Source organism: Ambystoma mexicanum, chromosome 9 (assembly GCF_040938575.1).
Source record: "Ambystoma mexicanum isolate Mex_15411 chromosome 9, UKY_AmexF1_1, whole genome shotgun sequence".
Lineage (NCBI taxonomy): Eukaryota > Metazoa > Chordata > Amphibia > Caudata > Ambystomatidae > Ambystoma > Ambystoma mexicanum.
Genome location: NC_090931.1, coordinates 1,240,501,832 through 1,240,519,203, shown reverse-complemented (window position 1 = coordinate 1,240,519,203; position 17,372 = coordinate 1,240,501,832). Strand labels below are relative to the sequence as shown.

The 17,372-nt window shown below is 49.3% G+C and overlaps 1 protein-coding gene across 1 annotated transcript in view; it reads right to left on the bottom strand.

Moving 5' to 3' along the window:
* Positions 1 to 17,372, bottom strand: part of ACTR3 (actin related protein 3) — a 260,843-nt gene that overhangs the window by 112,037 nt on the left and 131,434 nt on the right. Inside the window, exon 5 of the mRNA XM_069616585.1 lies at positions 15,066 to 15,161. Coding sequence (XP_069472686.1) covers positions 15,066 to 15,161 — 96 coding nt within the window. The remainder of the gene's footprint in view (positions 1 to 15,065; positions 15,162 to 17,372) is intronic.

The following is a 17,372-nucleotide window of genomic DNA, read 5'->3' as shown; positions in this document are numbered from 1 at the left end:
GGATAGCGGTCCCAGAGGTCTGTAGACAATGTGGAGGGTGGGCGTACAGCTGGACGCAAACGATTTTCAGTGTAATCACTTCGGCAGATAGGAGGAGGTCTGAGGTTATTCTTATGTTAAAATAGTTTTTTGCGAGCATGCCACTCATCCCCTTTTGAAAGTAGTTCTGTTTTTCCTATAAATGGTATACCCTTCTGGGATAGCTAGGGAAAGGGTTGGGCCCGATACACACCGGAAACAAGTCTCTTCTGGTTTAGAATGTGAGACTCTTCTTAGCAAATGGGCAGTGGATGTAGGTTCTATTTCAGAGCTACGCCGGGGGCGCACGTGCAGAGATTCAAATGCGTATGCAGGCAGTATGGGGCACCATAGTATAGCAATTATTTAGATGCGCATGTATGCTATGTAGGCACAATGCTGGCTATGTAGGCACAGTGGTGCAACATATATTCAAATGTGTGTACAGGCTGAATGTACTCTAAATAAAAAACCAATATCGTCATTCGTAATTCATCGGTTTAACGTAAAACTATCAATTTACTCTGGAATATGCAAGCAAAAAAGAAAATTGAAGTTAAGTGTGCTGCTACAAATCACTGTGTTGAGAGGTTTCAAATAAGGGAGAATCAGATTCAAATAAAAATAGGTTATAAAAATTTACCAGGTTACTCACCGTAGTGACCACCTTACTCCGAAGTCCACAGTCCCCTTTCCTCCATACTTGTGGGACATCTCTCCGTCCTGTGGGACAGGACCGGAGCACTTTGTAAAAAGCATCCACATTTATTTCAAAAATGTTGTCCCTCCTCTCTTTCCTGCGCGGGGACCGGCACGCGGCCGTAACCCCGCCCACCTTGGCTCTGCCCCGCGCATCGCCCATCAGTCCTTTTCTATCGCCAGGTCAAAAACCCATTAGCAATAACAGAGGAACCTTATTAGAGGGGACGGCGGGTGGGCGTATGGAGGAAAGGGGACTATGGACTAGGAGTAAGGTGGTCACTACGGTGAGTAACCTGGTAATACTCCTACATCCCGTCCCCTTTCCTCCATACTTGTGGGAGATTCCCAAGCACTCCTTACAGGAACTACGGGTGGATGGAAATACCCCTTACTGAAACAGGTTCTTCAGCACAGCCGGACCAAACTGAGCGTCAGCTCTTGAGCTCATGTCGAGACAGTAATGTTTACAGAAAGCAGATGGGGCGGCCCAAGTAGCTGCACTAGCGATGGACTCCCAGGGGACATATTTCTGAAAAGCAACCGCGGCTGCCTTGCCCCGCACCAGGTGTGCATGGATACCCTTAGGTGGTTTCAGCCCTTGGACGGTGAAAGACTCCGTGATGCAGGCGGCAATCCACCTAGAAATAGTTGCCTTAGACGCCGGCTTGCCCTGAGGGTTACCGAAGGTCACAAAAAGTTAACTAAGCTCGGAAGTCCTGTCCAGGTAGAACTTAAGAGCTCTTCGGACATCAAGACAGTGTAGAACTCTTTCAGCCTCTGAGGCAGGGTTCGGAAAAAAGACCGGAAGGGAGATCGACCGATTCAGATGGAATTCGGTCACCACCTTCAGTAGAAAAGCCGGGTTTGTCCGAAGGACTACCTTGTCCTTGAGAAAGACCAAGAAAGGATGCTACACCGACAATGCCTGGAGCTCACTCACTCTCCTTGCTGACGTAACGGCGACCAGAAAGGACATTTTCCAAGACAAGTACTTGAGGTCCACCGTAGCCAGTGGTTCAAAGGGTTTGTGGCACAGCGCCGTCAGGACTACATTTAGGTCCCATGGCGGGTGAGGATTACGACCCGGAGGGTAGAGGCGTGTCAAGCTAGCAAAATGCCTCTTGACCACTGGGTTAGTTAGAGAATAAGAACACAGGTCTGTAGAAAGGTAAGCGGAAACCGCTGAGAGATAAGTCCTGCATGACAGGACATGAACCCCTGACTATGCTAGGGAGGACACGAAGGACAACACTGTCAATCGTGGCCACCCTCGGATCCAACTTCTTCTCCAAACACCAATGACAGAACCTGAGCCATTTACTCTTGTATCAAGATCTGGTCGAGGGTTTCCTGGCTGCCTGGATAATGCGCATGTTATCCGCAGACAAACTCAGATGCTCTAAAGACTTGAACTCGGGCACCATGCCGCCAAGCTGAGCGATTGTGGGGAGGGGTGCCACATCTGTTGTTCCCCTTGGTGAAGAAGATCGGGAGTTACTGGTTACCTGATCGGCGGATACATCGACAGGTGTTGAAGTTCTGAGAACCAAAACCTGGCCAGCCACCACGGGGCTATGAGTAGAAGGGAACAGTTCGCCGAGCTCTTCAACTTCCAAATTGCACGCTGAACTAGAGGCAGAGGCGGGAAGGCGTAAACTCATGTTGTGCCATGGAATCTCGAGAGCATCCCCCAGAGAGGAGGCTTCCAGCCCCCCTGTGGAGGCATACTGAGGAAGCTTCTTGTTCGCCGCCGTAGCGAAGAGGTCCACCTCCGGTGTGCCCAAGCGTGAGAAAATCCATGAGAGGACCTCTCCCTTCAATTCCCACTCGTAGCTGACCACTGTCAGCCGGCTGAGGGCATCTGCTGTGACATTCAGCTGGCCCGGGTTGTGCACTGCAAGCAGCCAGACACCATGAAGCACGGCCCACTCCCAAATCTGGATGGACAGGTCCACGAGAGGGGATGGGGGGGGGGGGTAAGACTTCGTTCCCCCTTGTTTGTTGATGTAATACATTGACACCACATTGTCCGTTCTTATTTGGACCACCTTGTTGACGATGAGTGGTCTGAACGCCCTGAGCGCTAGGAAGATCACCAGAAGCTCCAAATTATTTATGTGCAGGAGCTTGTCCTGAGGCGACCAGAGGTCCGAAACCTGAAGATCTACCGTCGCACCCGAACCTAGAAGGGAGGAGTCCGTCGTGATCGTCACCATGGGGACGGGGTCCTGAAACCCACGCCCCCAGACAGATTGCTGAGAGATGACCACCAATCCAGGTCCACTCTCATGGAATCCGGAATCATTATCCGCATGTAATCCCGATCCACTGCCTGACGCCTGGGTCCGTCTCATCTTGAGACGAGCAAGAGGAAGAGGAAGAGCCAGCACGCACGAGGCCATGAGGCCCAGAAGCCTCTGGAACCACCAGGCCGACATGCTCGCCGACTGCACAAACATCTGACACGTGGCTAACAGATCCGCCATTCTGTCCCCGGTCAGGTACACTCTGCAGTCGATCATGTTCCAGCGAAAACCCAGGAAAATCAGGTCCTGCGAGACCATCAAGGAAGATTTCTGCCAGTTCAACGACAGCCCAAGATAGAACAGGAGCTCAAGGAGAGACTGGAGATTGCCCGCTGCTGCTAGCGGACAAGGGCTGCGTAAGAGCCAGTCATCCAAATACAGATACACATGGATACCCTGGAGACGAAGATAGGCCGCAATCACCGACATCTTCTTAAAGACACGCGGCGCCGAGCTGAGGCCAAAAGGAAGCACTCGAAACTGGAAGTGCTCCTCTCCCAAAGAGAAGCAGAGATATCTCCTGTGTGGGTTCCAAATCAGGATCTGCATGTACGCGTCCTGAAGATCCACAATGCTGAGCCAATCGGCCATCTGTAAGGAGGAGCGTATCTGGCTGGGCGTGATCATCTTGAATTTCTCTTGAGGTAGGAAAAGATTGAACTGGGAAAGGTCTAGGATGGTGCGCAGGCCAGCCTGGTTGGGTTTGGGCACCGTAAACAGCTAGGAGTAGAAGCCCTCCCCTCGCTCCCCAAGGGGAACGGGTTCCACAGCTCTGAGGTCCAGAAGTTTCTGAACTTCGGCCTTGAGGGAAGGTGAGCACAACAGCTGAAAAGGAGGGTTGAGGGGTGGAGTAGGGGGTAAAGGTAAGCGGAAGCCCGCTCGAGCGACTGACAAGACCCATCTGTCTACTGTGATGGTCTGCCACGCCTCCCAATGAGACGCAATGCGTCCTCCCACCGGGGTCTCGTGCGAGCGCTGAAAACCCTCATTTGGCAGGTTTATCGGTGGTGGTGCCACCTGAACCTGATGAGACTGAGGAGCGGGAGAAAAACCGCGTGCGTTGTTGTCTATGGCCGTTATTCCCCACAGGAGTATCCACTCTGCGAGATTTGCGGTCGAGGAAGCCCCTAAAACCAGAGGAGGGTCGACTTTGCGACAACGGTCTCTGGGATTTGAAAGGAGCTTTGACCAGAACAGACAATGATTTAGCTGTCTGAGTAATATCCTTGGTCTTGGTGAGCTCTACATCAGTAGTAGAATGAAAAAGCTCCTTACCATCGAATGGAAGGTCCAACACCTTGTCTTGCACTTCCTTAAAAAATTTAGTGGCATGCAGCCACACCTGCCGTGAGGTATCAACCCCAAGCATCAGGCCCGAGCCGAGGTAGCTACGTGGTGAGCCGCAGCCTCCAGGAGATCCTGGGCCAAGACCCTGGCATCGGAAAGGCCTCCTTTGAAGTCTTCCAACTTCTCGACCGGGATGTGCTCCTCAAACTCTGACAGACCTTTCCACATCTTAGCTCCCGCCAATATCAAATCAGCGTTGGCCTGCCTGAGCTACAAGGCTGAGTTGGCAAAGATTTTCCTCCCTAGGGAGTCCAGGAGCTTGTCCTCCTTTGCCAAGACCCGATTAGCCGTCATGGAAGAGGATGCTGCAGGTGTGGATTGCAACGTAGCCGCAGCCACCACTGTGGAGGAGGGAGGCGGACAAGACGACAGGGCCACCTCTTCCGAAGAATGCAGCCTGTACCTCGCGTCAATCTTATTGACAAAAAGTCCTGTGTGGCTTTTCCCAGACTCTTCGGACCTCGGCCAGAACGTCCTTATGCAGGACCAGGGCGGTACGCTCCAAGGGAGACAGGGTGAACGCCCCAGAAAGCACACCCTCCTGCGGAGCGGGTGCCTCATGCACCGGAACACGTAAGAAACTCATGTCCAGTACCCGGTCATGAAAGGCTCTGATAGAATGGGGAAGGTCCTCGTTGTCCTGATCGCCTTGAGGGTCATTTGACAGGTCAGGATCCTGCTGATCCGTTTCAGGCACTGCCTTGTCCACAGGGGACAATGGAGGCAGAGGCAGAAGTGCCGGGGGAGGCACCACAGGCAAGGGAGGCGCCGGCGGAACCACCGGAGGAACGAGTGGAGCCGGAGGCACAGGTGGACATATCTCCTTGAAAAGCCCTTTGAAATATTCCCTCATGGGGTGCTTGAAAAGTACAGAAAAAAGCATCCTCAGGAGAATGCTTCGGAACCTGAGGAGGCCTCTCATGAGGTGGACAAATCCAGGGACGTAACGGGGAAGGGTGCCACACCGGCCCCTCCACCGACATATCCACATAAATCAAAGGAGCCGCCCCCGCGGGCAATGAAACATTGTGCGGAAGAGGCATCCGGGCGTTCCAATCATAAAGTGGCCGGTAAGGATGCGCACAAGAGACCTTAGGTTCACCCAAGTGACTGCGCCCTACACCAGAGGCCGATGGCGTAGTTGTAGGGGGTAGCACCTAAAATGGCCATCGTGATGGGAACGGATGCCATTTTGTCCTCATCTGAGGGGAACTGCGGCACGTGAGGAAGTGAGGCAGGGGTCCCCGTTGATGGATCAGGGGTCTTAATCTTAGCCTTAACATAAGGAACCTCGGCCGAGCCGGTACTATGAGGCCTGGAATATTTTTGTGACATACCAACCGCCAAATTAGCCTTCGAAGGAAGGACCTCGGCACTGCCGGTAAAAGAAGAACTTTGCTTCTTTGCCCCCTCAACAGATCTGGTATCACCACAAGAGCGGGAACGGCCTCTCAGAACTGTTGGTAGCTTTAGCCTCTGAACGAGGGACCTCAGACGCAGGCCCGGTAACAGCCTTATCTGCACGGGCCTCGAACATCCGTTCGGTAACAAACAGCCCAGCCAAGGCCTCGGGGTGCACCCCGGTCTTGTTTTTGAGGGAAGCCGACAGAGGCCTCAGAGCGAGCTCCGGTACCCCACGATTCAGTAGAACTAGGTCTACAAACAGCCCCCAAAGGAGGGGCCTCGGAGCGTACTCCGGTGTTCACAGGCCCCTTAGGGAGACCCTCAGAGAAAACTCTGGTAGAATTATTAGGCCCAACGGGCACCTCAGGGCGAACCCCGGTGACAGAGCGATCAACGCCCCTCCCCCCTCCCGGACCGAGAGGAACCCGGAAAGGTATCTCCCGGCCGGGGTGCTCTGAAAAGTAAAGAACTTACCGGGCGTTGTTTCTTCTCGTCAATGAACACCTGAAAATGTGAAAGAGGAGTTCATCGGAACACCTCCTCCCACCGCTCCAACGGACGTTGATGTGCCCGGACCGAAAGGGAGTCACAGTAAAAACAGGAGTCCCAACGGTGTTCCGGACCCAAACACTCGAAACAAAGAGGATGGGTATCCGCCCTCACAAAGCGACGGCGACACGATGAACAATCTGGAGAGTCTAATTTGAAAGACAGACTAGTAAACGCTAGCGAGAGCCAGAGAGGAAAAAAGGGAAGAAAATCTTCCGAGGATGCAAGTGCATCTGGCCCCGATCGAGCGGAGAAAAGGACTGATGGGCGATGCGCGAGGCAGAGCCAAGGTGGGCGGGGTTACGGCCATGTGCCGGGCCCCGCACAGGAAAGAAAGGAGGGACACATTTTTGAAAAAAAATGTGGGTGCTTTTTACAAAGTGCTCCGGTCCTGTCCCACAGGACGGAGAGATGTGCCACAAGTATGGAGGAAAGGGGACGGGACGTAGGAGTAATTGCCATTTACACCCAGCATACGTTAGATATACTACATAACACTTGGAACAAAACAAACTAAAATTGACTTTGCAGTCAGTGAATCAGTTTGCATTCACTGCTCCAGTTACGACAGACAAACCTTTCACAGAAATCATCTTGAGATAATACTGGTTGGATAGATAGTCCAGATTAACTTCTACCTGTGTAAGGGCATAGTGTTCTTCACAGATAAACACCATTCTCTGGACAAGCTTCCCACATTCAATCTCTTACAACAAGATTGGGTCATCTTTGGTGAACCTCAGTGAGAATTCAACCAAGCCCAAGAACAGACAGATTAAAATATCAGCATCCCTAAATCAAATAACATCTGTTGGGAGGGTTTTTTCAGTCCTGTGTTCTTGGTGTGCGTCAGGGTTTTTTTTAAAAAGAGTTGCTGTCTGTGACAGTACTTAAGAAAGCACACTGGTGTAATACAATACTCTATTCAATAGTAAACACAAGATGTTCGAAGTTAAGTACAGCAGATTCGCTTTTAGGTTAGCAAATCATGCAATCAACCAACCTGAAACATATATGCAAACTTTTTAAGGTCTTAAAAACCTTTTGTAACTTTGACCCAAACTTGTCTTAAGAGTCCAACCCTATCTGGTAGGAGTCACTCAAAAAGGCGGGAAGGCCAATTACAGTGTTCAGAGAGGTAGTATACAGCAGAATTTTCTTCTGTTGCAGGTAAGTAAAAATGTTGGTCAAAAAGCAGCTCTGGGAGAGAATAAGCCCCCCTAAAGGATTGCCCCAAAGGCCAGAGACCCAGGGCAGGTGGTTTTACTGAAGGGGCTCAATGGGTTGTCCACCCCAATGTAACTTTAAGGGGACTGGGGAGGGTGTGAGATGCAAGCTTTCTGCAGTCCCTAGAGTCAGCCAATCACGCAAGCACAGTCAGCCATTCACGCAAGCATAGTCCGTGAATTATGTAATTGTTTTTTTATAACGCGCCCAACACCATACCCGAGTTTGGTTATTAAGCGCGGATCCAGGATTCAAACCTCTGTTGCTCTCCGTGGTCTTGCTTCCAAGACCAGCGCGTCGCCCCTGTGCTACACTCAGTCAAAGCCAGCCAGCCAGCCAGCAGAGGCGCCAAAGCCAGCCAGCAGAGGCGCCAAAGCCAGCCAGCAGAGGCGCCAAAGCCAGACAGCAGAGGCGCCAAAGCCAGCCAGCAGAGGCGCCAAAGCCAGCCAGCAGAGGCGCCAAAGCCAGCCAGCAGAGCAGCACACCAGAGAGAAACACTGTTGCTGTAATGGATCCGGTGGAGTGGGCCCTCGGCTAACACAGCAGCGGCCTGCTAACCAGTCGATGGCAGTGCATGATGCAGCCGGAGGGCCACCTGCAGATGGAAGCCTTCAACAAGGCCTTTCCGTGACTCACAGGTCCAAAATTGACAAATAGCCGAGAAGTCTTCAGAAAGCTCTTTGTGCATGCGTAGTAAAGCTTCAAGGCACAAGCAGCATCCAGCGAATGCAAAGCCCTCTCCACTGGCGACGATGGATTTAGGAAGACCAGCAAGGACAGCCAAAGTCAATTGGGACACAGTCTATAGAGCTGAGGCACTTCTTAGAATCAAAGTCTTGCACAAAGTTAGACAGTTTGCAGAAAATCACTCGTAGGGTCACAAGCTGGAGAGTTGGAATACACTCAAAGTTTAAAAAAATGAGAAAAGCACAGCTAAGACAAGGAGTTAAGTACCCCAAGTCGAAACAGAACATCTGGTTAGACGAGTGGTCTGTGTTCCTGAGCCTCAGTCGTGGGGACAAGAGGGAGGATGTCTGGAGTGCTCCTGCGACAGTAGTTTGGGGTCGTTGGTAGCTACAGGCTCTTTTCAGTTCAGCGGCACTTCACGTTTTCAGCACTTAGTAAACAGCACCGTCACGGATCTCAGATACCGGATGGGCTTCCTTCACTCCTTGGGTTCTGCACTCTGGTGAAGGGACTAGAGCTCTGGTCGTCCTGCTTCTGTAGGATCCTTAGGAGACTCCTGGAGCTTCTGGCTGGATTTCAGACATTGCACTCTACTATGGATTTCAGTACAGCCAATCGGGGAAGATGGTCCAGTGGAGTTCGTCTTGGGGTTAGTTGATCCCACTAACCCAGGGGAAGAAGTCGCCCCTTCCGGAGCTTCTGTCGAATTGAAAAAGCAGTTTCAGCACAGCATCAGAACTTCACCGGGCAATTCAAAAGGTCCAGGAGGATGCAGCAAACTTCGTTCGTGGCTCGTCATGTATTTCTCCCAGTGGTCGACTGCCTCTAGTCCCAAAACCCTCGCCTCTAAATCAGGTTTCTCCCAATTATGCACAGCCTAGGCTGTCAATCACACAGCAGGGTGGCTGTCCTGGAAGGAAAGACAGCCAATCAGGACTGGTTGCATTCAGACACCTCCCTCACATCCTGCCTTTCCAGACACACTGGATCCAGAGGCGGGCCTTCAGGGGTGAAGCCTGCCAAAGGTAAAACCAACAAAGGGCTCAAACCTGGCTCACCACAGTAACACCCACGAAAGACCTCACAAACAGAATACGGCAACAAAAGTCAGGGCCCTTTTGACAAAATGGTCACCCATGGGTGCTATACTGCAGCTTAGAGTTCAGCCTGCGTTAGAAAAGCACAATGGTAAGAAAATTAAACCACTGCCACCAGCCACTTAAAGTAGGGAGGGTAACATAAAAAAATGTTACTTGAGAATGCAGGATAAGGGGCTACTAGGTAAGCCCTCCCACCTCCCCTCAGCGTTCCACATAAAATGTGGTGTGCTGGGCCTACAAAGAGAGGAAAGTAAAGTCAATTTCACTTCACTATTCTTGGGAAGAGTAGTTCACCCAAGAAAAGGTATTTAAACCTTATGAGAAATCTAAAGGATTTCTCTGTGACACTGCACTGAAGGTGCAGTGTTTTACCATACAAAAAGTAGATGCCTATGGAGTTTGTCAGACTGCAAAACCAAAGAGAAAGAAAGTCATACAAGAGTGAGAAAAAGGTCTCAACACTCCAGGGTTAAAATTAAAAGGTCCTAAAGTCCAGCAAAAGAGCTGGGTGTCTATAAGGCTGAAAGGTATAAGCACAGAAATGAGAATTCTCCCTAACAGGGGTGTGCTGGTCTCACATAATAAAGTGTAAAGGGGATGGACAGCCTGTTAGGACAGTTTTTCTGAAATCCAACTAAGGGCTTAGTAAAACCATTCAACTGAGCCAGTACAAGACTACACTCTTAGTAGAAGGCTGTACCACCTGAGTATATGGTAGTGTAGACAGAACAGCCAGGCTCATTTTAGGAGGGAGAGAGGGCTGTAGAATCAGTACAAATAAATAGCACATAAGGTCCAAAGAAACACAAACTATGTATTGTAAAAATAAAGGGTTTATTTAAATACAAGTATATCATGGTAAATAGTGGGTAAATAAGTACTATATCAGACCATATAAACACATTATAAAACAGAACACTATGCTTGAAAGTACACAGACCAAAGCATAGGCCCTGTTGAGAAAACTAAACGTATTTCTAGGTAAGTCAGACCTTATCAAAAACATTTAGTATAGGTCACACCTATTCTTAGGGAGTAAAACCATAAGTTACTTTAAGATTACTTAACAGTTATTTAAGAGTAGTAGACCATGTCAGTTATGCAGTGACACTCAACAAGGAAATCCCATAGTAAACCAAATTGTAAATATACTTTTCTCAATAGGGCATACACATTCAAGGTAAATAAGAACATGTCTAACTGTTCACTGTGAGGAACTCATGGTAGCAGCAACAAGTAGGACAGACAAGTAATCAGAGTTCAAGGGTGTTTATTGAACAATGAAAGCAGGATGGAAAAACACCTAATCTAAACCTACATCTAAGATAGGAGCAATCAACCATCAAATGAAAAATAAGGCAGACATGGTGGCGTGATGTCAAACAATAATGGCCTACACTAAGAAACCTATTGCCAAACCTCAACTAATACAAAAAAGGTGTGGGATTGTTTTCAGGAATAGAAAGAAGTATTCGTAAATATGTCGGGATGCGGTAGCCTGGGACTCCCTTCCCCACGTTTGAAGCACAGGTAAGATGGGAGCTTGGAGCACGGCACACTCTAGGTTTCCCAACACGAGTGAACAGTTCCAATGGCAGCAATCAGGACCGTCGATAGCCAAGTCTCAATCCTCTTGAAAGTCTCTTGCCTACGAGGGCTTGATGTATTCTCAATACAAACGAACACAACGTTCCTTTCTGCAGTTCACGTCGGGTGATGGCTTCAGTCCTGGGTCCCTCTTCCAGGCGTAGACCCTTTAATCACAATCTTCAATGTCTTTTCAAACAGTTAATGGGGGATATTGCTTGCCAACACACATTTTCTCAGGACCTTATACTTTGCCCCTTCCAGTTAGCACCCCTCTTCTGGGTTCACTCTTGACAACTTCACTTTCACTTGCAATGTTCACGGGATACACTTCCCCTTTTACCTTCACCATGCGGGATTCACTCCCCTTACTTTCTCAAATGTGTGGATCAAAGTCTTTCGATTGTACAGGGATTTTACTAGATCTCCATTAGGACCACTTTGACCTCTTCTGGCGGCTCTCCTACAGCCTTCTGGTTTCTGTAGTTTCACTCAAACTGGGATAGGCCAGAGTCTCTTGGAGTGACACGCACGTAGTGACAGTTCCCTCTGTAGCTCTCCCCTCAACACTTTCGCAGTTCATTTAACTAGGTTCAAACTTGCCACTTGCGCTTCTCATTCACCACATGCCAGATCTTATTTGTTCTCCCCTCTGCATTTCTGGAGTCAAGGCCAGTACCACGGTAGTAGGAGTTTCCCTTGCTCCTGCTCATCAGCATCGACACGGCCTGTGTACCGTTGACATCTGCTGCGAAACACTTGTGCTATTACCGGCCCTAGGCTCTTTTCCATGAAGGTTCTGCGGGCCTGGGACGAAAAGGGCTAGGTCAATTCTCTGCATTGCCACCCTCTCGTTTCCCGCCGACTTTCTTCTCTTGAACTGTAGTGCCTCGTTTGCAGTCTCGTTGTGCTGTCTGCCATGCTCATGATGTGCTCTCTGGTGCCACCTTTAGTCCCTGTGGGGAAGGGAAAGGGCAGTCTGGTGTGCGCTTCTGATCAATTGCCCGACTTTGCCCGACCCTTGCATTGGGACATGTCGGGTAAACTGCTCTGGTGTTTGTCCGTTCTCTGGTGTCGTGCGAAAGTGCACGTCTCGAAAAGGGGGAGAGGCAGTGGTTTTGAATGTCCTTCGTGGCAGGATACGGAAAAGTGTCAAAAGAAGGGGCATACCACATCTCACCTGTCGGTGTCCCACTCCCCGAGGGCCCCTCCCCCAATCCAGGTGATCCTCCCTCACTAGGCCACCCCCAGGTCCTGGATCCAATAGAAATGGTTGTGTCCTGGATGACAGATCCCAGGGACTAGAAAGGGAGACACCTTCAGGTTTCTCACATCACTCTCAGAGTTAGTTACCAACTTCTTTTACAAGCAAGTAACTTTTGAACACTGGTTATTCTTTCCAAGGCAAAAAACTTTTCTTAACCAGTTCTACCCTTATTCTATAGCATGTGTTCACTCAGAGGCAGTAGAGAGACCCTAGTGGCCTAGGTGCCTGCTGTAGGCAGGATGAGATAGGGTTCAATTGCAGGCAATGTCAGAGTTCCAGAGGAAGACTGTTCAAACAAGTAAGTATTTCACTTTAAAGTTGAGGGTCCAGGGACTTCAGAGAAGACACCCTAGGAGGATTCAGCAGTGGGCATGGGTGAACTGGACGAGTGGCCTCCCAATCACAGAAAACACCCTAAAGCAATACAGAAATCACAAAGGCTTAAGGTAGGCAAAATACCCCAGCCAACAGATTACCTCAGCACAGAAGAAGAGTTGAAGAAGGAAGACTTCAGGATCTGTCAAGAATACGGAATACAGGACTTTGGAAGGACTTTTGCAGCAGGGATCACAGGAAAAGGCTCCAGGCAAGAGTTTCCTTACGGTAGAATGCAGCTCTGAGGTTTTGTCGCCCTTTCAGGAGCCAGGAAGAAGACTGAAAATTGCTGGTTCGGATTCTCGTTGTTTGCCAGGTCCAGCAATAAGATGAGGGGACTTTTCTAACTCTATATACACCTCTGGAGATCCAGCAGGATGCCCACAATGTTTCAGCAAGATTTGGAAGACTGTGCACTGCACAATGGCTCAAGGTCCCAGGGTCCCAGGGTATTGGGGTATTGCAGCCCTACAAGGTCGCGGCACGCCGTGGGATGGCTCAAAATACAGGTCTTCTTGGGACTTATGGATCTCATCAGCCTTTGGGTAGGAGTTGTGTTCGGGACTCCCAGGTCGATTGGAAAGAAGGGCTACAGCAGGCTATCAGGCTCCGGTTACACAGCAGGCTCTCCAGTCGCTGGAAATGGTCTCATCTGCGGTTTCTGGATTTGGTGCCAGTGGTAGACTACCTCTTCAGCTTCCAGGATCAGACTTTTATGCAGGAACACAGCCAATAAAACAGCCATGCAACATTCAAATTCAGGCATTGGGTGGGTGGGGGGTGGGATTAGCAGTCCTTTCAGGATAGCCAGCAGCCCACTTTGAACTGGATTCTCGCAGTCAGGCTGGAAGACAAAGGGGTGCAAAGGTTTTGGCTCTGGAGCCTGGGCAGGGAGTCCACAGGACTCCTGATGAAGATAAAGCTAACACAAAGCAATTTCCTTCCCTGGATGTCATGAGAAGGAACAAGAAATGACAGGGAACACTGAAACGGAGAAAAAAAAAAAAAGACAGGGGCCATTTTGGTAAAATGAGCACCCATGGGTGTCTTTACCGGAGCTGTGGAAACAGCCTGCATTAAAGGTGCACCAAATTAATAAAAAAGGTTCACTGCCACCAGCTATTAAAAGTAAGCTTGTCCTTGTAATAAACGTTACATTTGACAATGAGAAAGGGGATACTTTATATCTCCCCAACACTCCACATAAGGTGGGGTGTGCTGGTTTCACCTAATAAAAGGTTAGCCAGCGAAAGTCACAAGGGGAGCCCCAAGGGCCATTCAGCAACAATAGACAGAATGTGGCAACAGTTCTCAAAGAGGATACAATTAAAAATACACTATGCAGAGTCTAAAAATGACACCCATAAAAAAAGAGAAAAAGTGTGGAAAAAGTTTGCCATTTACTGAGGTGTAAGGAAAAATAATTATCAGTTCAGCAAAAGATTCTGGGGTTGACACAGGTCAGGAACATCATTGATATGAAAATCTTACCCAACAAATACCACTTAACTCTTGGAAACAGTAGTTCACCCAAGGTAAATAAAGAGAAATTAAAAAGGGAAGCCCCAAGGGCAACCCAGCAACATTGCACATAAAATGCTGTGTGCGGCCATAGTAAAACACAGTCAGCCCAAATGTTATAGTGAACTATAAATCCAAGCATACACTAAAGGAGACATAAAAAGGTCAGCCATAAAAAGGAGTAAAAGACAGGGTGAAATGGTGAAATGGGAAAGCGATACCCACTCAGCCAGGAACAAGGAAAAATAAATCACCAAGTCCAGCAGAATGTTCTGGTGTTGAAACAGGCGAGGATGATTTTTCACAAATGAAAATCTTACCCAGTAACCATCAGGCAAATCTGTAGGGTCCCTTATGAAGCCCCCCCAGGGAGAGAGTTTGAGAAGGCCATGGGCTTTAGCCCCCCCCCTTTTAGGGTAAGGAATAGACGGGCAATAGCAGTTACCTGGCGAGATAGTTCACTTGGATTTGAGCACCATTGTGGGGGAATAGGGAGGCCTGGGCTAGGGAGGTGGGAGCTTACTTAAGGTGGATTTAAGCGGTAGGGAACAACCTAGGCTGAGACCCTCAATTAACTCCAAATACCTACTGCTGTTCAAATAAAAATGTGAAACCTGTTCATTGTCTCGAATTAAAGCAAAGCATCCCATATGGCAAAATACTATACAACATACAAATTGATTTAGTGCTCGAAGCATTCTATCTGGAATGCTGGAGGAGTGAGGTAATGAATTAAGGGTCTGCAACCTGGGGCTCTCCAGATTTTGTGGGCTACAACTCTGGATCACAGACTATGCTGGTTATAACAAATGGGACTTTTAGTCCAAAACATTGGGAGAGCCAAAGGTTGCAGACCACACTCAGAACATTAACAGATAAAGCAAAGGATGTGGGTTTTTGCACCCTCAGCACAAAAGTTTATTAGCAAAACTAGACCATGCATAAAAAAGTGAGGGCACTTAAGGATTTCCTTACCTGAACAGCAATGTACAAGCCTGGGACATTAAAGGATTCAAACATAATTTCGGCAGTATATTCCCTGTTTTCTGGCGTATTTAAAGGTGGTTCAGTCTTGTAAAAAAAAAATAGATACTTTTAATAAATTACTAGTTATAGGTTACATTTTAAGAGCTATCAAAGCAAATAAAATAAGTATGCTATAGGATACATTTGTGAAGAAATGGGTGAAATGAAAAACATACCACAAATTATATCACATCAAAAACTGCATCCCATGCTCAGCTTACACCTGTTCAATTACACAATTTGACCATGATCATGATCATATTTTTACACCCAATCTCTCTTCTGTCATAAATAATCTGTGAAGTCTACCATTTATATTCATACTTTTTAACTTAGTGACATAACGTTATTTATTTTTAAATCCAGACGGTCAAACAGGAAGGAAGCGTCAGAGGGTTAAATATGAAAGTTTAAATAAGCAACAAGTTACTTACCTGTAACTGTTGTTCTCCAGCATGGGTCTGGCATGGATTCACATGCTCATGAATATTCCCCGTCGTCAGGCTGGGAATCCTCGGTAAAGAAAAATCAGTATCAGTTTCGTTTCTGATCTGTCTTTCGTAGTAGTAACCAATCACCGATCTCTGCGTCATACTGACCACAGCCAATGACTGCCCTCTACCTAAGCCCCGCCTCTGGCAGCCATCTTCTGATTTGGTAGCACGTGAAGTGGCAGTATGACCAAGTGAAGAGCCGCAGAGGGGTAGGCGGGAGGGTTTGCATGTGAATCCATGCCAGACCCATGCTGGAGAACAACAGTTACAGGTAAGTAACTTGTTCCTTCTCCAGCATGGGGTCTGGCATGGATTCACATGCTCAGGAATATAAGAATACATAGCAGTACACACATGCACAACCACGGGAGGTGGCAAAAGGCTCAACATTAAGCAATACAACAACTCAACATTAAGCATCTCTTACCTCCTCACCAGGCTCACCTTAAGCGAACAGGTTGCGCAGCACTGCTTGGCCGACCCTGGACTCCTCCCTGGAATCCCGATCGACGCAGTAGAATCTCGTGAAGGTGTGCGTCGACCTCCACGTAGCAGCCCTGCAGATGTCCAGCAGGGGCACACCAGATAGGAACGCCGTAGTAGCAGCGATCGCTCTGGTCGAATGGGCTCTCGGACGGCCTGGCAGCGGTCGGTTAGCCAACCGATGGCAGTGCATGATGCAGCCGGAGAGCCATCTGGAAATAGAAGACTTCGAGAGAGCCTTCCCTTGATTCACAGGTCCAAAGTTCAGAAACAGCTGTGATGTCCTCCGAAAACTCTTCGTGCGGTCCACGTAGAACTTCAGCGCTCTAGCCACATCCAGCGAGTGCAAAGTCCTCTCGGTCGGCAACGAAGGAGACGGGAAGAAAACAGGTAACACCAGGGGCTCGTTAAGATGGAAGTCCGACAGCACCATGGGCATAAAGGAGGGGTGCGTACTAAGCACCACCCTCGAGGCATGGAAAGTCAAGTACGGTGCTTTGCAGGATAGGGCCTGGATCTCTCCCACTCGTCGTGCGGAGGTAATGGCCACCAGGAATGCAGTCTTCCACGACACAAACTTCATCGGTGCGGAGTGCATCGGCTCGAAAGGGGGCCCCATGAGCCTGGTCAGCACCACGTTAAGTTCCCACACCGGGGCCGGGGCCTTCACCGGCGGGAACGAACGGAACAGTCCTTTCATAAACTCTTACCAGTCGATGGGACCACAGGGACGTCCGTCCTGTGGTTCTGGTATATCTGGAGATCGCCGCCAGATGAATCTTAATGGAGGCATGGGCTAGCCCAGCCTTTGCCAGCGATAGCAGGTACGGCAGCACTTGAGGGGCCGTAATCCGTAGGGGGTTGATCTTCTGTGCTCGGCACCAGATAGAGAACCTCTTCCACTTGTGACCGTAGCATTTGAGAGCCGAGGACGCCCTGACCTTTGCAAGAACCGCTCTGCAGTCGGCCGGTATATCGTACCCTCCAAACTCTAGCGCTGCAGGAGCCAAGCCCGCAGGTTCAGCGACGCCGGGTCGTGGTGGAAGATGGCGCCTCCTTCTCTGGAGCGAAGATCCGCGTCTGCCGACAGCTTGATGGGTGGGGACGTTGACAAGTCCAGAAGGTCCGGGAACCAGATCTGCCTCGGCCACGCCGGTGCGACGAGGATCATCCTACACCGGGACCTCTTGAGCTGGTTGATGAGTCGAAGCAGCAACCGAGGGAACGCATACAGGTATAGGCCGTCCCAGGGGAACGAGACCGCATCGCCCATGCTTCT